The following is a 20,845-nucleotide window of genomic DNA, read 5'->3' on the forward strand; positions in this document are numbered from 1 at the left end:
TATGCTTGAAGTTGTCCCAGAGTCTTCTTACATTATCTTCAACTTTTTGGATTTTTTTTTTTGCTTTTTGCTTTTTCGGTTGAGTGTTTTTTGCTTCTTTGTATTTCAATTCTTCGACTTGATTCTTGGGTTCCTCTATTCTGTTTCTGGGTCTCTGTATAATATTTTTTATTTCAGTCAGTGTATGTTTAATTTCTAGTTGGTCCTTTTTCATATCTTCGAGGGTCTCGTTATATTTATCGGCCTTTTCTAGGATATTCTTAAAAAGTCTTATAACCATGGTTTTGAATTCTATATCCAGTCGTTTGTTTTCCTCCATTTCTTTCGTTTGTGATCTGATTCTTTGACCCCGCATTTTCACTGATTCCCTGAGTTGGTAAGGTAGATATTTGTGCTAGGTTTCCAATATGGCCCAGTGGGTCTGCTTCCCCAGTTAACCTGAGGTGGACACTCTTGGTGCACCCCTTTGTGGACTGTGTGTACAGCCTTGTTGTAATTAAGTGTTTATTGTTGTTGGTATCACTGGGAAGAATTGACCTCCGGGCCAGTTGGCTGTAAGGATCAGCTGTGTCTATGCTGGGAGAAGTTCGGTGCTGGAGACAGCCTTATAGGATTAGACTTGCCAAATTGCAATAGCCTCTGTGCTCAGCTTGGATGGGGTGGAGTCTCAGTCGTGGCTTCCTGTCAGCCTTGCCCTTGCGCGCGTGCGCACTTTCAGTCCTCCGCCTTCCCCGGCTCCCGAGTCTCCGCCCGAGAGTCCAGACTCCCCCCACAAGAGCGTGGGTCCCCAGGGGCTCGCCTGGAACTGGGGTTCAGTGCAGTCAGAACTGGGGCTCAGTGCCGTCAGGAGCCTCTGACTCCCTTTCACTAGGGAAAGCCTGTGGCAACTTCCGCAGCCTTTGTGCGCACTGGCAAGCGCGCGTGCGCGCTTTCAGTCCTCCGCCTTCCCCGGCTCCCGAGTCTCCGCCCGAGTCCAGACTCCCCCCACAAGAGCGTGGGTCCCCAGGGGCTCGCCTGGAACTGGGGTTCACTGCAGTCAGAACTGGGGCTCAGTGCAGTCAGAATCCTCTGACTCCCTTTCACTAGGGAAAGCCTGTGGCAACTTCCGCAGCCTTTGTGCGCACTGGCAAGCGCGCGTGCGCACTTTCAGTCCTCCGCCTTCCCCGGCTCCCGAGTCTCCGCCCGAGAGTCCAGACTCCCCCCACAAGAGCGTGGGTCCCCAGGGGCTCGCCTGGAACTGGGGTTCACTGCAGTCAGAACTGGGACTCAGTGCAGTCAGGATCCCTCTGACTCCCTTCCACTAGGGAAAGCCTGTGGCAACCTCCGCAGCCTTTGTGCGCACTGGCCCGCGTGCGCCTTCAGACTTCTGCCTTTCCCAGCTCGAGTCTCCGCCCGAGAGTCCAGACTCCCCCCGTAAGAGCGTGGGTCCCCAGGGGTTCGCCCGGAACTGGAGTTCAGTGCTGTCAGAACTGGGGTTCAGTGCGGTCGGAGGCTTCCTTCCCCCTTCCACCAGAGAAAGTCAGCCAGGCTCTCAGCCGCCCTTCCTCTCTGCGCGCACAAAGACCCTTTGCCGTACCTCCAATTCTCTGTGAGCTTTCCTCTTTCCTTCTAGTTGTAGAATTTTCACTCAGCCAGCTTTCCTGTGGTTCTGGATGGTGTCCGTTCTGTCTTTTAGTTGTAGTTTTGAAATTGTTGTGCGAGGCAGCAGTTTAGGTGTTTACCTATGCCGCCATCTTGGTTTCTCCTCTCAGTTTTGAGGATATTTTCTCAGTTTTCTTTTTCAAATCTCCTATTGAATTTTTAAATTTTCTTATCACACTATTACTATTACAATGTCTTTCTGATCTTTACTGTTCCTCTTTTATAGTACCCTGTTCTTGTTTGTGAATAGAGTTTTTACTCATTCAACTAATAATATTGCTGAGCACCTACCTTGTGCTAGTCATGATAAATGAAAAAGACGGAGTCCCTGATCTCATAGAGCATGCATTCAACTGGAAGTAACAGAGCTAATAGATATACTATATAATATCAGGAGGTGATGATGTTACAAAAAGAATGATTTCAACAAAGACTGGAAATACAAAGTGATTGGGAGTGGCTATTTCACATTCCTCTCTCATCTCTCATATAATATTAATTATAGTGTTTTGAAGTTGATATCTAATCTCTGTATTCTGTTTCCTCCAAGTTCCTTTTTTATTTGTTAACTCTGATCTTGTTTTTCATTCTCTTGTCTTTCCCCAAAAAAGCTTGGCTGTACATTCATATTTAAGAGTGAGGCTCAGCTTGGCATGCTTGGGCAAGGCCTCTTAGCTCCTAGGCATCAGCAAAGAGAAGTTTAGAGGGGCACTGGGCTTTAAAGGTTGGGGATAAGGGTAGCACTCTTCTCCTAGTTGGTGGTCTTCCCAGAGAGGATTCCTCTGCATTGCCACAAGCATTCTGGGAGCCATATCAGGGTAAGCAGGCTAGGGAACCCTTTGATAGACTTTCATTAATTCTCCTTTTCAATCTGATACCTGACTACTGCCCTCAACTGTACCTGGTATCCCCAAATCCAAAAGCTCTGTGGTTCAACTCCAGAGAGAAAAGTGTTCCTCAATCTTTTACTGGGGCAAGGTAAGGACTCTCCGGTGCAACTGCTCTTCATTTCAATTGCCTCTCCATTTTTAGCCCCAGCCCACTCCTACCCTTAGAAATACCTTGTGTCCCCAGCTCCTGAGTCTTTAGGGACTTCTGCAGAGAGACTCAATTTATGTATTGTTAGCTTCTTCCTGCCCCTTTGTAAGGCTAAAGAATTAACTTCACTTTTTTTTAAATTTATCTTTTTTATTCAAATATTATAAATGTCCCCTTTGTTTTTTGCCCCATAGACCCCTTCCACCATGCCCGCCCCTCCCAGGCCTTCACCACACTATTGTCTGTGTCCATGGGTTATGAACATATGCATATAAATTCCCCAGTTAATCTTCCCACCAGCACCCACCCATCCCTGCCTTCCCTCTGAAATTCATCAGTCTGTTCCAGGCTTCTTTGTCTCTGGACCTATTTTGTTATCAGTTTATTTTGTTCATTAAATTCTACATATGAGTGAGATCATGTGATACTTACCTTTCTCTGACTGTTTATTTTGCTTAGCATAATACTCTCCTGGTCCATCCAACAATTAAGTTTCTTAATCTTTCAACTGCTCTGTTCTCCTTTAAAGTTCTCTTTATTCTTAGGTGTTCATACCTTTTCTTTTACTGACATTTTAGTAGAGTCATGAAAAGAAACACTTATAAAATCATATTTCAATCCCCATGTTTAACCAGAATAATTCCTTTGTGGTGGTCACTCCTAATTGCTTCTGTCAAAATAAAAATAAGAATTTCTGATTCATCATGAGTGTTAGTCTGAGTTCACTGCCAGGGAAAGTGGGAAAATCAGATTCAACAGGGAAAGATCCAGTCCTGAGTGATGGGGTCTTCAGATAAACTCTCAAAAAACAACTCAGAGACAATTAGCCCAAACACTGAGTGCTTCATCACTTAAAGGTATACACCAAGCCAGTTTCATGGGCACATGCCCTGAGCAACCACACAGGGACCCCATGCTCAGAGGGCCCCGTGCTTGACTTCAATTTCCAGTCACCATCTTGAAATCCTTACTTTTTAACAAGGGTCCCACATTTTTATTTTTCTGAGCCCCACAAGGCCTGTAGCCAGTCCTGGCTGTGCATGAGGTATAGGAACCCTGGGAAGATGGTCTCACCAACCCAAGACAAGAGCAAGATATATAAGGGCAAAGGCCACAAAGTTCATAAGGAAAGAAGATTGTCTGATTTAAACAATTCATTATCTTGTCAATTCAGTACTGGTCAATAGTGAAGCTCAGCTCAGGCCAGTTGTTGATCCTCCAAGACCATTTTTTGGTTTTTAGGAATTGCATGACCCATCAGGTTCATTAGTTCAGGCTCAAATAAAACATCTGAGTCACACACGGAAAGCAGTCACAAGTTCACACTCGGGCTATTTCTCTGCTGATTCTGACCAGTTTTCTGAGAAGCAGTTGCTCTGGTTTCTTTCCCGGGGGCCTAACCACTTGCTATCTATCTGTCTAACTATCTCTCACATCTTCCAGACTCAGGGTCTTGCACAGACAAGTCTATGTGCACGTGCTGAAGGTCCAGCAAAAACTGTCTTTATTGCTGCTTCATATCCATTTCCTCTTCGTTCTGACTTACAAAAAAAAATCTAATATTTTTATGGGGGTGGCAGTAATATGCCAAGCTAAAACTGTGTGTTCCAGCCTCTCTATGGGTAGCCCTGAGCTCAGGCCAATGCAACTCAAATGGATTGAGCTATGGGTTTTAAATCATTGGCTATGGATTTCCCAGTAAGGTTTCGTTTTCTTGATATGGAGGTTATCTCTTCTTTTGCATCTTTTCTGCTACATATAGCTCTTAACTAATAGCTGCAGTCACAAGAAGCCACTCAGCAAACATTCAGTGCATGCATATTTGCTGGCTACCCAGCACTCTTCCAAGCCACTGAGATACATCAAAAATAAAACACACATCCTGACCCTTGTCAGGATGTGAACAACTTGTCAGGTGTGAACAACTTGCAATGCGAACAAAAGCAAAAAGAATCCCATGGGCCTCAACTTTGACATTTCTGAGCAGCTGAACTAAAGACAGAAATTTACTTGAGAAAAATTCATTTTATTCAGCCCCTTAGGGGCTAGCTAATTGGCATAAAGGATATTAGAAATAGCTTAACTGGAAAAACTAGAGTTATGATTTATTTTAGATATATGATATGTGATCTACTTTGGAACCACAATTAAAAATTAAAAATTTTAATATACATGCATGTGTTTATAATTTACATATCTATGTGTGAGTGTGTATATATGTTTTTTAGAGAGAAAATAAGCAAAGTAAATGTGGGAAAATGTTATTGTGACTCTGAATGAAGAATATATGATGTTTGTTATATTTTTCTTTCATTTGTCTACATGAGAAGTAGGGGGATCTGTGATTCACTTGGAATCTTGTAGCAGGTTTATAATCTTTCTATGAATAAAGTAATAAAACAATTAAGACAATTCCAATAGTCCACATAGGGAGGGAGTACTCAAACTCCGAGGTCCCTTGGGCCTATTTCTCTGCACTGTGTGGAGAAAGGAGTCTGCCAATCCTTTTGTTAAAAGTATCTACTTTGGAGCAAGCCTTTCTAGCCAGTGCTGGCCTATGGGCCTGACGACCAAGACAGATCCCCCTTCCAAAGTCCAGACCAGCTGTTCGTGCCTGTTGGCCAGCACAGGGCTGTACAGCTGCTGGCATTTGGCCTGAGACTTGCTCTCATGCCGACACTCCAGCAGCAGCGAGGTGGTGTGGAAAGAGATGTAGAATGCCTTAGCATTCTACACCTGCTCCTAGCACCATTCACCAAAAATAATTCAACACTCACGTCATGTCGGTTGGCAATAACAGGACGCCAACAGTGGAATGTGTGACTCTCAAGTCCAGAGAGGCGTACCATGATGTAATGGAGGGTGAAAGAAGCAAAATGCAAAACAGTGTATCAGAATAATCCCACATGTGTTAGAAAGAAAGGAGGGATGGAGGGAGACAGGGAGGAAGGGGAGGAGGAGAACAAATGAATGAATGAACGAACTGCAATCCAGTGGCAAAATTTTCATATCAGAGTGAAGGGGAGGATAAGAGAGGGAGACAGAAAGAAAGGTAGGTAGCAAAGGAAAGTGAAGGGAATGAAAGACAAAATTTTTTTTAAACTTTATTTGTATGTCCATATGTGTATACATAGAAGAAGATCTGAAAAGATTCAGCTTAACAGTGGTTCTTCTTAGAAGATGAAGGGAAGGCTCTAACGTTTTCCTACTTTTTCTTGTCTATTGTATAAATTTTCTGAATTAGTCCATCTTGACTTTTTTTTTCTAGTGAAGAAAAGTTAAGTCAAAGGACTATGTGGTGGGGAGGCAGTTTGCTCCTTGAAGAAAAAGGACTGCTGTCCCCACTTTGAAGTAAATAGAGACAAGTGCCATGGAGATGAGAGGTCAGCAAGCTACAGTCAGTGGGCCAAAGGTGGCCTGTCCTCCACTGTTTTTGTAAATAAGGTTATATCACAGCCCCTTCTGTTTATTTACATATTGCCTATGGTTGCTTTTGTGCTACAAACAGCACCAAGTTATGTAGTTAGTTGCAACACAGACACATGTGTGGCGTACAAAGCAAAAAGTATTTACTATCTGGCCTTTTACAGAAGAAATTTGCTGATCCCTAGTATCCAGTCATATTCACCTTGGAAATGGGAGTTGTACAGTCTACATTAGAACACTGACCCAAAAATTCAGACTCTGAGAGGAAGGGGTAAAAGGTAAGTTGCAAATTTATCTCATTAATTTAAAGGGTTAAATCAGCAAATGTCACCTCTCATCATAAAGACCATCCCTATTCACTCAATGCCAAGAGCCTCAAACACAGCCCTGTCATTCTTCGTCAGTTTTGTTCAAAGAATTTATCACCATCTGACACTTTCTGGTTTGTTTATGTTTGCCTCCCCCATCCTATCTAATAAAAGAGTAATATGCAAATTAACCATCACTCTGCTACACCCACAAGCCACGCCCACCAGCCATGCCACCAGCCAATCAAGAGCGAGTATGCAAATTAATCCAACCAAGCTGGCTGCGGCCACAGAGAGAGCAGGAGGGAGGCTTGGGTTTCCCTGGCAATGGAGGAAGCCAAGCTTTCCACACACCCTGGCCAGCCCAGGCCTGCACTCCAGGCTACAAAGTTTCAATTATAGAAGATAAGTAAATCCCAACAAAAATGGCAGCAGCCATGGAGCTGGAGAGAGCAGGAGGTTAGGGTTGCCCCCAGCGATGGAGGAAGCCAAGCTTCTGAAGCCCTGGCCTGCCTTGGCCACCGCTTAAGGCTACAAAGTTTCAATCATAGAAGATAAATAAATCCCAACAGAAATGGCTGCCGCCACGGAGCGAGCAGAAGGCTTCGCTCCGCTCCAGGCTACAAAGTTTCAATTGTAGAAGATAAATAAATCCCAGATACCAGGGCCTCTGCTTGGGTTGCCGGGGGGCATGGCTGGCCTGAAAACCACCACAGGCCCCTTGCCCAGGCCACCCCACGCCCCAAGGGAACCCCCACCCTGATCGGGACACCCTTCAGGGCAAACCAGCTGGCCCCCACCCATGCACCAGGCCTCTATCCTATCTAATAAAAGAGTAATATGAAGATTGACCATCACTCCAACACACAAGATTACTGCCCCCATGTGGTCAAAGATGGCTGCCCCCATGTGGACACAAGATGGCCAGCAGGGGTGGGCAGTTGGGAGGGACCAGGCCTGCAAGGGAGGGCAATTGGGGGCTATCAAGCCTGCAGGGGAGGGCAGTTAGGGGTGACCAGGCTGGCAGAGGAGGGAAGTTGGGGGTGACTGGGCCTGCAGGGAAGGGCAGTTGGGGGGGACCCAGGCCTGCAGGGGAGAGCAGTTGGCTGGGACCAGGCCTGCAGGGGAAGGCAGTTAGGGGTGACCAGGCCTGCAAGGGAGGGCAGTTAGGGGTGACCAGGCCTGCAGGGGAGGGCAGTTAGGGGCAACAGGCTGGCAGGGGAGCAGTTAGGCATCAATCAGGCTGGCAGGGGAGTGGTTAGGTGGTGATCAGGCTGGCAGGCAGAAGCGGTTAGGGGCAATCAGGAAGGTAGGCAGGCGAGTAGTTGGGAGCCAGCAGTCCTGGATTGTGAGAGGGATGTCCGACTGCCCGTTTAATCCCGATCCTGGTGGGATCGGGACTAAACGTGCAGTTGGACATCCCTCAAGGGGTCCCAGATTGGAGAGGGTGCAGGCTGGGCTGAGGGACACCCCCCCCCCCCGTGCACGAATTTTGTGCACCGGGCCTCTAGTGTGTGTGCATGTGTGTATATATATATATATATATATATATATATATATACACACACACACACACACACATATACATACATACACACACACATATATATATATATAGCCAGCTACTGGAACGACCAGAACAACCAGAGACCAGAACACCACGGCCCTTTGCCCAGGCTGGCCCCGCCCCCCAGGGAGAGGTTAGGGGCGCCCCTAGGCAACGGGATAGGGTGCGAGTTTGATGAAGGAAAGTGAAGAAATAGAGGGGAAGGTCTTAAGGGTCTGCAGGGTTAGGGTGGTCGCCCGGAGTAGGTTTGGAGCGTGCTGGGGAAGGAAGAGGAAGATCCGATTGGAAAACGGCTCAGCACAGTACCTTTCTCATTGCAAACGGGAGGGCACCAGCCGTGGACTGAATGGGCTGTTGTTTCATGAGTGCGTTTGGGACCGACATGTTCATGGCAGCGACAGTACTCCCCAAACGTCACTGATTCCAAATAGTAAACAGCTATCAACGTCAAAGAACAGAAAAATCCTCTCCAACTAGAGGCCCTGGACTTGCAACACGACTGAAGGAAACACCACTTAGGGAGGAGCTAGAAAAACCGGAAGTATGCGACCAGAGGATTGTGGGATTGTGGAGGACGCCTGGGCGCCTGTGGCTAGAACGTGAGCCTGTTATTGAGCATGTACTAGTCCGCCCTATAGTCCTCAGTCTCGCAGTATTTGGACATGACTTCTGGTGGGAAATTATTTCTATTGAGATTTGCTGTTCCCTTGCGGCGAGGAAGAGCAGAATTAAAGGTTTTGTTACCTTGGTTTGAAGCGGAGGACAAGAGCCGCGAGTACGACCAGTTCTACGAGGAGTACACACACACCTCCCAGGAACTGCAGATGAAGCGCACCGCCATCGAAGCCTTCAATGAAAACATCAAGATCTTCGAAGAGCAGGGCCAGACTCAAGGGAAGTGCAGCAAGGAGTATCTGGATGCTTCCGGCGTGAGGGCAATGAAAAAGAGATGCAGAGGATCCTGCTGAACTCAGAACAGCTCAAGTCTCCCATCGCCGAGACCCATGAGAGCCGCGGGAAACTGGAACAGGAGCTGCGGACACAGGCCTGGGACAACCTGGAGATCGATAAGTGCATAAACAGCCTGAAGCCAGACCTCATGCAGCTGCGCAAGATCCGAGATCAGTGCCTGGTATGGCTCACCCAGAAAGGCACCGGCAGAAGAAAACCAACCAGTGGTTGGGAATCAAAAAGGAGACGGAGACCAGTATGCACTGATGGAGGATGAGGATGGCCACCCCACCATGAGGAGTAAGCCTGGTATGTGGGCAAGATCACCGCATGCAGGCTGAGGAAATGCTGAACGGCAAGCGGGATGGTACCGTCCTCATCCGTGAGAGCAGCCAGCGGGGCTGCTATGCCTGCTCTGTGGTGGTGGACAGCGATACCAAGCATGTGTTATCTATCACACGGCCCCTGGCTTGGGTTTTGCGGACCTCTATAACCTGTTCGGGTCTCTGAAGGAGCTGGTGCTGCATTACCAGCCCACCTCCCTCGTGCAACACAACGATGCACTTACTGTCACACTGGCACATCCCGTGTGAGCCCCGCCCCGGGCCGCCCCCACACACACACAGCCTGCTGACTCATACAGAGCAGGACTCCATCTTTCTGTCTGTCTGTCTCTCTTCTTTGTGAATCTTTCTCTGCCTCAATCTCTCTCTTGCTTTCTCTGAGTCTTTCTCTTCCTGTCACTCTTTCTATCCCCATTTCTGTCCTCTCTGTCTCTCTTAGTCTCTGTACCTCTAAGTCTCTGTTAGAGGAGTGTACCTCCTCCACCCCATGCCCCTTTTACCCATGGGCACTGCCCTCCCCTGGCTCTGGCTGCCCCCACCAGTTCCTAAAGTTCCCCCAAGCTCCCCCTGCCTGTACCTGCCATGTTTACAAAGGCCCCTGGGGTGCTCAACCACAGCATGGTGCCCTGATTTTTAAGCCATAGACCTGGGGTCAGGGCAGGAAGGAAGTTCGCTGGGCCACTTCCCAAAAACCTCAGCTGTGACATTTGGGGCCAGGTGGGTCCCGCCCCCACAGACCCAACTTCCAGTCCAAACCCTGAAGTGAAACCCACACGGGTTACCCCCACATGGAGCTGCTGCCCAGAAGCCCTCCTCCCCCAAAAGCAAAATTATTAAAAATAACCTCAAAGACTGGGCCCTATCTGACCCCGGGCTTCCCAGGAGCCGAGGCTGCTGCAGGTACTGCTGGGCCAGCCGATATGCACCGCTGCCCACAGCACCTCCGCGCGATGCAGTTTCAAGGCTTCTCCTTGATCATGTTGGGTTCTGATTTTGTTTCCTTGACTGTAAACCCATTTTCTCCTCTTTTGGGATAAGAACCCCGGTTTTCTATGCTGCCCTTCCTGTGTGCCCAGCTAGGCTGGCAGGTGGGTTTTGTATGGTACATTGATACTGATGTGGATATAAAACATTGAACTCAAAAAAAAAGGAAAGAAAGAAGGAATTCTTACCATTTGCAGCAGCATGGATGGAACTGGAGAGCATTATGCTAAGTGAAATAAGCCAGTCAATGAAAGAAAAATACCACATGATCTCACTCACTTATGGATAATAAAGAACATTATAACCTGCTGAACAAAAAGATAGATACAGAGGCAGTATCAACTAAAAGCATCAAACAGACTGTCAAATTACAGCGGGAAGGTTGGTGGCGGGGGAGGGAGATAAGAGATCAACCGAAGGACTTGTATGCATGCATATAAGCATAACCAATGGACGCAAGACACTAGGGGGTGAGGGCATGTATGGGAGTGGGGTGAGGGGGCAATGGGAAGATATGTACACATGTAATACCTTAATCAATAAAAAAATTAAAAAAAGGAAAATGGGATAGTGACGAATAAGAAACTTTGGATACAGTGAAGGGAAGTTTGTCCACACTGTTGAGAGCTAAGAATTAGAGTTTAATTGGGATAGAAATCCTGCTAATAGCACCTGATGCCTGAAATTTGAATGCTCTACTTTTAGGTTTTCCAGTTCAAGATATTGGAGACTGCCTATTAAACATTCCTGGTTGGAAAGTGTTTGTATAGAAGCCCCTAAGTATTAAGTATTTGCTGTGTTTACCATGCTTAGCTCTCTGTAAGGAATATGGAATCATGTTAAACACCCCATGTTCTCAAGAAGCTTGACTTTTGGAGAAACCAAGATGGTGGCATAGGTAAACACCTAAACTGCTGCCTCGCACAACAATTTTAAAACTACAACTAAAAGACAGAACGGACTCCATCCAGAACCACAGGAAAGCTGGCTGAGTGAAAATTCTACAACTAGAAGGAAAGAGAAAAGCTCACAGAGAATTGGAGGTACGGCAAAGGGTCTTTGTGCGCGCAGAGAGGAAGGGCGGCTGAGAGCCTGGCTAACTTTCTCTGGCGGAAGGGGGAAGGAAGCCCCCGACTGCACTGAACCCCAGTTCTGACTGCACTGAACCCCAGTTCCGGGCGAGCCCCTGGGGACCCACGCTGTTACGGGGGGAGTCTGGACTCTCGGGCAGAGACTCGGGAGCTGGGGAAGGCAGAAGTCTGAAGGCGCGGCGTGCCAGTGCGCACAAAGGCTGCGGAGGTTGCCACAGGCTTTCCCTAGTGGAAGGGAGTCGGAGGCTCCTGACCGCACTGGGCCCCAGTTCTGACTGCACTGAACCCCAGTTCCAGGCGAGCCCCTGGGGACCCACGCTCTTGTGGGGGGAGTCTGGACTCTCGGGCGGAGACTCGGGAGCCGGGGAAGGCAGAGGTCTGCGCGTGCGCGCAAGGACAAGGCTGACTGGAAGCCAAGACTGTCTGCTCCACCCTGAGACTCCACCCCATCCAAACCGAGCACAGAGGCTATTGCAATTTGGCAAGTCTAATCCTATAAGGCTGTCTCCAGCACCGAACTTCTCCCAGCATAGACGCAGCTGATCCTTACAGCCAACTGGCCTGGAGGTCAATTCCTCCCAGTGATACCAACAACCATCAAGACTTAACTACAACAAGGCTGTACACACAGTCCACAAAGGGGTGCACCAAGAGTGTCCACCTCAGGTTAACTGGGAAGGCCGACCCACTGGGCCATATTGGAAACCTAGCACACAAATTTACCCTACCAACTCAGGGAAGCAATGAAAATGCGGCATCAAAGAAACAGATCACAAACGAAAGAAATGGAGGAAAACAAACAACTGGATATAGAATTCAAAACCACGGTTATAAGGCTTTTCAAGAATATCCTAGAAAAGGCCGATAAATATAACGAGACCCTCGAAGATATGAAAAAGGACCAACTAGAAATTAAACATACACTGACTGAAATAAAAAATATTATACAGAGACCCAAAAACAGACTAGAGGAACACAAGAATCAAGTCAAAGAATTGAAATACAAAGAAGCAAAAAACACTCAACTGAAAAAGCAAAAAAAAAAAATCCAAAAAGTTGAAGATAGTGTAAGAAGACTCTGGGACAACATCAGAATTATGGGGGTGCCAGAAGAAGAGAGAGAGCAAGATACTGAAAACCTATTTGAAGAAATAATGACTGAAAACTTCCCCCACCTGGTGAAAGAAATAGACTTACAAGTCCAGGAAGCGCACAGAACCCCAAACAAAAGGAATCCAAAGAGGACCACAACAATACACATCATAATTAAAATGCCAAGAGCAAAAGACAAAGAGAGAATCTTAAAAGCAGCAAGAGAAAAACAGTTAATTACCTACAAGGGAGCACCCATACGACTGTCAGCTGACTTCTCAACAGAAACTATGCAGGCCAGACGGGAGTGGCAAGAAATTTTCAATGTGATGAATAGCAAGAACCTACAACCAAGATTACTCTACCCAGCAAAGCTATCATTCAGAATTGAAGGGCAGATAAAGAGCTTCACAGATAAGAAAAAGCTGAAGGAGTTCATCACCACCAAACCAGTATTATATGAAATGCTGAAAGGTATTCTTAAAGAAGAGGAAGAAGAAAAAAGTAAAGAGAAAAATTTGAACAACAAATACATATCTCTCAACAAGTGAACCTAAAAATCAAGTGAATTAAAAACCTGAGGAACAGAATAATCTGGTGAATATAATAGAATCAGGGGCATAGAAAGGGAGTGGACTGATAATTCTCAGGAGAAAGGGGTATGGGGGGTTCATGAAGAGACTGGACAAAAATCATACACCTATGGATGAGGACAGTGGGGGGGAGGTAAGGGCAGAAGGTGGGGTGGGAATTGGGTGGAGGGGAGTTACGGGGGGTGGGGGGGAAAAGGAGGAACAATTGTAATAATCTGAATAAAGATTTATTAAAATTTAAAAAAAAAGAAGCTTGACTTTTAACATAAAAAATAAAGAAGAAATATAAATATTAGAAATAAAAACAGAAGAAGCTTGAGTTTTAGGGGCGAAATCAGGCATCCAAGCGAACAGTTAGAGGCCATCAGGCAGGCAGGCAAAGTGGTTAGGGGCAATCAGTCAGGCAGGTGAGCGGTTAGGAGCCAGCAGTCCTGGATTGCGAGAGGGATGTCCGACTGCCGATTTAGGCCTGATCTGTGAGGTCGGGCCTAAACCAGCAGTTGGACATCCTCCGAAAGGTCCCAGTTTGCTAGAGGGTGCAGGCTGGGCTGAGGACCCCACCCCCCGTGCATGAATTTCATGCACCGGGCCTCTAATCATAATATAAGAGCCATGAGCACAAGAATCTTCTCATTCTTGTTTGTCCCTCTATCCCCAGTGCCTAGAATACTGCCTGGCCCATAATGAATGCTCAAGAAACACTGAATAATTAAATGAATGAATGAATGAATCACAATTCAGTTGTAAAATTTTTATATCACAGTCAAGAGGCAACAAGAACCAGTCCCACGGTGAAGAAAAAGAGCAATCTATGAACAGCCCATGGAGATATTATAAAGATGTGAACTATAATGATTGGTAACTGTGGATGTGTAATTCCTCTATTTTTCAGCTGAATTCAAAACTAATATGGACAAGAGAGTCTGCCTGGGTCGGAGGAGAGGGTAAGGCTGCAATGAAAATGCAAAACCAGTGTCAGGGGTCGGGTGGGGATGCTTTATTATGGTGTACTAGTAGCCCTGCACACGAATCTGTGCACCAGAAGCTCTCTGCTGCCCTCCTGTAGCTCTCTGCCTGCTGCCCCACCCTCCTGTAGGTCCCCCCTGCTCCCCCTCATAGTTTGCTGCCCTGCCACCCTCCTGTAGCTCCCCCCACCCTCCTTCCCCCTCCCCCTCCTCATAGCTTGCTGCCCTGCCCCCTCCTGTAGCTCTCCGCCGCCCACTTGTAGTTTGCTGCCCCACCCTCCTGCACATCCATGATCCGGTCCTTACACGGTCGGTTGTTACACGGTAGGTCGTTAAGGCTCATGGCATAACAGATAATTAGCATATTCCTCTCTTATTATATAGGATGTGTCTAAGGCATGGCCCAGGGGTCTTCACCTGAAAAGCAAGGTGAGAGGAAATGGGGAATTCACCCAAGGATGCCCCTTTGGGGAGTTTGGAAGCCAACAGTAATTCAGAGGAAGAAGGAAGCAGCAGAGGGTCCCAACTGGAAATTTCAGCCCTTTCCTTATTCCTTTTAAACCATAAAGCTATCAAGTGGGACCCAACAAATCCCCAAGCACAGCTCCCACCTTTAAACACACACAGTGCATAGAAGGGGTGAGCTAGAACACAGTGTCCAAGAGGGGCTAAGCCCGTGGGGCCCACGTCCTGGAGAGGTAGAGAGTGCAACAAGGGGCTCTCTTTTCCTTCATTCCATGAATCCTGCTGAGAGTGGATTAGATAATCAGGTGCATGGTGTGGATTATCAGTTACAGCCAGTCTCCACATCTCATTTCCTTTCTAAGGCCAGTGGATCCTACCAAGGGTCCTTTCTTTGTGAAGTAGAGGAGTAGATGGGAGGATGAGAGACTAGAGACTTTGAAAGGGATTCTATCCTTTCGCTTAAACACACAGAGAAAGAAATGAAGGGAATGTAAAACCTCCTCCTTTGGAAGGAAAACATATGTGACTAATGGGAATTTGTATTAGGTTTTGTCACAGATCAAAACTATTTCCCCAGGACTCACAGAGCCTTTCAGTCTCCCCAAGATATTTTCAGTAAAAAGTATCCTTATTCATTAATCCTTTGTTGTGTTGGACTTGCTTTCTGGGAAATGATAACAAAGTTCCCACTTCAAGGTGGGTGTAGGGTCAAGAACAGAGGCTACTCCTGGTGCCCAGTCACATCTGAAATACAAGAATAGCCTATTGTATTCTGCGGCCCTGGAGGTCTTATCTCTGCCTAGACCAAATGCAGAAAAATGTGCAACCTTGAAAGACAGAGAGCCATTCACTCTCCTAGGTGAAACCAAAAAAGCTTGCACTGTTTTAGAAACAAATTAACTCCCAGTTGGCTAGCAGATACCAAAAGAAGACAACAATCCATTCAAAAGTAAATTAATCCTTTGTACAAATAACCAAACTTGAATACTAGAATGGTGTGGACCCACATACCCATTTAAAATTTCTCCAGACTTTGTACAATATGCCCCATTCTCCCAGTTGGACAATCTAATTATTTGTCTAAAACAAGTTGTGTCTGTAATCCCTGGATCTTGTATTTTTCATTAACCCTTTCACTACAGCGTCTTCCCCAGGCAGATAACACATTACCTGGTTAATTTCACCTTCAATTAGAAAATGGAGGAGAAACCAAGATGGCGGCATAGGTAAGCACCTAAACTGCTGCCTCGCACAACAATTTCAAAACTACAACTAAAAGACAGAACGGACACCATCCAGAACCACAGGAAAGCTGGCTGAGTGAAAATTCTACAACTAGAAGGAAAGAGAAAAGCTCACAGAGAATTGGAGGTACGGCAAAGGGTCTTTGTGCGTGCAGAGAGGAAGGACGGCTGAGAGCCTGGCTGACTTTCTCTGGCGGAAGGGGGAAGGAAGCCCCCGACTGCACTGAACCCCAGTTCTGACTGCACTGAACCCCAGTTCCAGGCAAGCCCCTGGGGACCCATGCTCTTGTGGGGGGAGTCTGGACTCTCGGGCGGAGACTAGGAGCTGGGGAAGGCAGAAGTCTGAAGGCGCGTGCATGCCAGTGCGCACAAAGGCTGCGGAGGTTGCCACAGGCTTTCCCTAGTGGAAGGGAGTCAGAGGCTCCTGACTGCACTGAGCCCCAGTTTTGACTGCAGTGAACCCCAGTTCCAGGCGAGCCCCTGGGGACCCACGCTCTTGTGGGGGGAGTCTGGACTCTCAGGCGGAGACTCAGGAGCCGGGGAAGGCAGAGGTCTGAAGGTGCGCACATGCGCGCAAGGGCAAGGCTGATGGGAAGCCAAGACTGAGACTCCACCCCATCCAAGCTGAGCACAGAGGCCATTGCAATTTGGCAAGGCTAATCCTATAAGGCTGTCTCCAGCACTGAACTTCTCCCAGCACAGACACAGCTAATCCTTACAGCCAACTGGCCTGGAGGTCAATTCTTCCCAGTGATACCAACAACAATCAAGACTTAACTACAACAAGGCTGTACACACAGTCCACAAAGGGGTGCACCAAGAGTGTCCACCTCAGGTTAACTGGGGAGGCAGACCCACTGGGCCATATTGGAAACCTAGCACACAAATCTACCTTACCAACTCAGGGAAGCAGTGAAAATGCGGCGTCAAAGAATCAGATCACAAACGAAAGAAATGGAGGAAAACAAACGACTGGATATAGAATTCAAAACCACGGTTATAAGGCTTTTCAAGAATATCCTAGAAAAGGCCGATAAATATAACGAGACCCTCGAAGATATGAAAAAGGACCAACTAGAAATTAAACATACACTGACTGAAATAAAAAAATATTATACAGAGACCCAAAAACAGACTAGAGGAACACAAAAATCAAGTCAAAGAATTGAAATACAAAGAAGCAAAAAACACTCAACCGAAAAAGCAAAAAGCAAAAAAAAAAATCCAAAAAGTTGAAGATAGTGTAAGAAGACTCTGGGACAACTTCAAGCGTACCAACATCAGAATTATGGGGGTGCCAGAAGAAGAGAGAGAGCAAGATACCGAAAACCTATTTGAAGAAATAATGACCGAAAACTTCCCCCACCTGGTGAAAGAAATAGACTTACAAGTCCAGGCAGCGCACAGAACCCCAAACAAAAGGAATCCAAAGAGGACCACACCAAGACACATCATAATTAAAATGCCAAGAGCAAAAGACAAAGAGAGAATCTTAAAAGCAGCAAGAGAAAAACAGTTAATTACCTACAAGGGAGCACCCATACGACTGTCAGCTGACTTCTCAACAGAAACTATGCAGGCCAGACGGGAGTGGCAAGAAATTTTCAATGTGATGAATAGCAAGAACCTACAACCAAGATTACTCTACCCAGCAAAGCTATCATTCAGAATTGAAGGGCAGATAAAGAGCTTCACAGATAAGAAAAAGCTGAACAAGTTCATCACCACCAAACCAGTATTATATGAAATGCTGAAAGGTATTCTTAAAGAGGAAGAAGAAAAAAGTAAAGATAAAAAATTATGAACAACAAATACGTATCTCTCAACAAGTGAACCTAAAAATCAAGTGAATTAAAAACCTGAGGAACAGAATAATCTGGTGAATATAATAGAATCAGGGGCATAGAAAGGGAGTGGACTGATAATTCTCAGGGGGAAAGGGGTATGGGGGGTTCATGAAGAGACTGGACAAAAATCATACACCTATGGATGAGGACAGTGGGGGGAGGTAAGGGCAGAAGGTGGGGTGGGAACTGGGTGGAGGGGAGCTATGGGGGGAAAAAGGAGAAACAATTGTAATAATCTGAATAAAGATTTATTAAAATAAATTTTAAAAAAAAGAAAATGGAAAAGTTACTCACTCAAATTCAGTTTACAATCTTAAAGGCATCCAATTCAGAAACTCCTATTTATATTACCTCTAGGTCTTTGCTTTTTCTTGCAGAATTGACTCGCTCATCTATATCTTTTTCTCATGGATAATGTGGTATTTTATACATCTCAATTACTAATTTGAATCTTCAGGAAACACACAAAATACATGTCCATATTTACCTTTCTTCAGTGCTTGCATCCCCAAATATTTGTTTTTATTTGGATTTGGCAGCCTCCATTTCAGAAATTCATCTGGATTCAGACCAGACTTTGCCAATATTTGCTCCAAGTTTTTAACCGTCACCTCCTTCTCCTTCACTAAAATCAGATGGTTGTTATGCCTTTTATTCTATTTATTGTTGGAGTTGAGGGGAGTGGAGTAAGGGGGTGGCAGAGTACACACATGGTAGCTGAAATTCAGACATACGAAAAGGTATAAAGAGAAAGTCCCACCTCTATTTACCTGCATTGCGATTACCATCATTAACATTTAGCATGTATCCTTATAAATCTTTAGTATATGTCATTCATGCACACACATATACACATATACACTGGATTATATCTGGTTATGTGACTTGCTTTTTTTTTTCACTTGCTCTATTTGCATTTCTCACATTTATTGAGCATCTACTCTGTCCCAGTTCTCTCTAAGCCCCGGGAGCACATCAGTGAACAAAATAGACAATTCCTGTTCTCATGGAGCTTACATTCTTGTGGAGAAGGCATAAAAGAAAAAACAAATAAGCATATACTATTGCAGATTGTAATGAGGGTTATAAAAAAGAGAGAAGGGGAGAGAGTTGAGTATTGCTACTTAAATAAGATCAGAAAAAGTCTGTCTAATAATATGGCATTTGATCAGAAGCCTTGGATTCAAGTCAGACAAAGAAACAGGATTGGCTGGAGAGGAATGGGCTCCAAAAATGCAGAATAAGCTCAATGCTTCGTGTTATTGTTTCCTAAACTTATCAGAGACATGGAGCTACTGAAACAATTTTGATGCGTGTAGAGATAAAACAATTTCATCACAAATACATAGTTATATGCCCTTGCCCCCTTTCCCACTAGTTATAACTTCCTGCCACACACCATCAAAACATTGACTTGCGTCTGTTAGTCACATCTGGGATTCCTGTCCTACTTGTAAGGTTCCTTCCACCTATAGATAAAGGAATGAAACCCATCTGAACTTTACTTCAGAAGCTCTGATATCTACCAAACTTCCAAAACTGACATAAGAAGAATAAGTACATATGTAGTCCTATAACTCACAAAGAAATTGAATTCATATGAAAAACCTTCCCACAAAACAACTCCTGGTTCAGAAGGCTTCACAAGTGAAATTTTCTAACATTAAAGAAGTCATAAAATGGATCATTTCCCAACTCTTTAGTAAGGCCAGCACAACCCAAATCCATAACATTCCAAAAGCATATAAGAAAAGTAAACTATAGGTCAATCCTCTCATGATAATAGATACAAAAATCCTTAAGAAAAATATTACCAGAGAAACCAAGATGGTGGCATAGGTAAACACCTAAACTTGCTGCCTGGCACAACCACTTCAAAACCACAACTAAAAGACAAAACGGACATCATCCAGAACCACAGGAAGGCTGGCAGAGTGGAAATTCTACAACTAGAAGGAAAGAGAAAAACACACTGAGACTCAGAGGAGGTGCGGAAGTGAAGTGCGGAGGTACGGAGGAGCACACAGAAAGAGGCTGGCAACTGAGTACGCCAGGGGTCCTCAGACTTTTTAAACAGGGGGCCAGTTCACTGTCCCTCAGACCTTTGGAGGGCCGGACTACAGTTTAAAAAAAATACTATGAACAAATTCCTATGCGCACTGTGGGCCCAGGACGAGTCGGCTGCTAAGCAGGATAGGCAGCGGCACCTGGCAGGCCGGATAAATGTCCTCGGCGGGCCGCATGTGGCCCGCGGGTCGTAGTTTGAGGACCCCTAGAGTACGCTGTTGTCTTTTTCAATCGGGAGGGAGACACAAGCTCCCGACTGCTCTGAACTCCAGTTCGGGTGAGACTCTGGGGACCCAGACTCATACGAGGAGAAACTGGGCTGTCTGGCATCAGGCGGAACTTGAGGGCGGCTTTCTCTCAGAGGTGCTTGCAGCAATTACCACGTGACACTGAGACCCGGGGGCCTCTTAGGGCAGGGCTAAAGGTCAGCCATTGCTGTTTGCTCCACTCTGTTGATTCCCTGAGACCCCGCCCCACCCAATTAACAACCCCACCCAAGCTCTGCCCAGAGGCTTTTGCACATGAATGGCCTGGACTTTTGCAATCTAAAATTACCTAACAAACTGCAGCTGGGTCAGAGAGCCCCAGAACTTCAAAAAAAAGGCCCAAGGCTCCACAGCAGCTTGCATTGCTTCACAGCTGGGCCTCATCTGGGAACCTCCAAACCCGAAACAAAAAAGAGAAATTGCAGACCTCTCCATAGCTCCTGCTGGGTGGCCTCAGGCAGAGGCTAAATTAGCACCTCCTTAGAGATCCAAGAGCCAGTGTACCCAAGGTTCAGAGTGGGACCATCCAGATTACAACTCTTCAGATCCATAAGGGACACACTCAGGGGGCAGACTCAGTGAGCACCAAAGCCCCACTGAAGCAAGTCTTGTCCCATAAGGGTGTCTCCAGCACAGAAGTTCTCCCATCATAGACACAACTGATCCTCACAGCCAATTGGCCTGGAGGTCAATTCCTCCCAGTGATACCAACAACAATCAAGGCTTAACTACAACAAGACTGTGCACACAGCCCACAAAGGGGTGCACCAAGAGTGTCCACCTCAGGTAACTGGGGAGGCTGAGCCACTGGGCCCTATAGGACACCTAGCACACAAAGCCACTCTATCAACTCAGGGAAGCACCAAAATGTGAAGACAAAGAAACAGGTCACAAATGACAGAAATGGAGGAAAGCAAGCAACTGGATATCGAGTTCAAAACCACGGTTATAAGGAT

The 20,845-nt window shown here is 46.2% G+C and overlaps 1 protein-coding gene across 1 annotated transcript in view; it reads left to right on the forward strand.

The window, feature by feature from the left end:
• Nucleotides 1-8,642: 8,642 nt before the first annotated feature.
• Nucleotides 8,643-20,845, forward strand: part of LOC308233738 (uncharacterized protein) — a gene marked incomplete at both ends in the record, with an annotated part of 51,552 nt that continues 39,349 nt past the window's right edge. The window contains 3 exon segments of the mRNA XM_080640686.1: nt 8,643-8,909; nt 8,960-9,112; nt 9,444-9,520. Of these exon segments, the coding sequence (XP_080496812.1) occupies nt 8,643-8,909; nt 8,960-9,112; nt 9,444-9,520 (497 nt within the window).

Source organism: Plecotus auritus, assembly GCF_963455305.1.
Source record: "Plecotus auritus genome assembly, chromosome: 9".
Lineage (NCBI taxonomy): Eukaryota > Metazoa > Chordata > Mammalia > Chiroptera > Vespertilionidae > Plecotus > Plecotus auritus.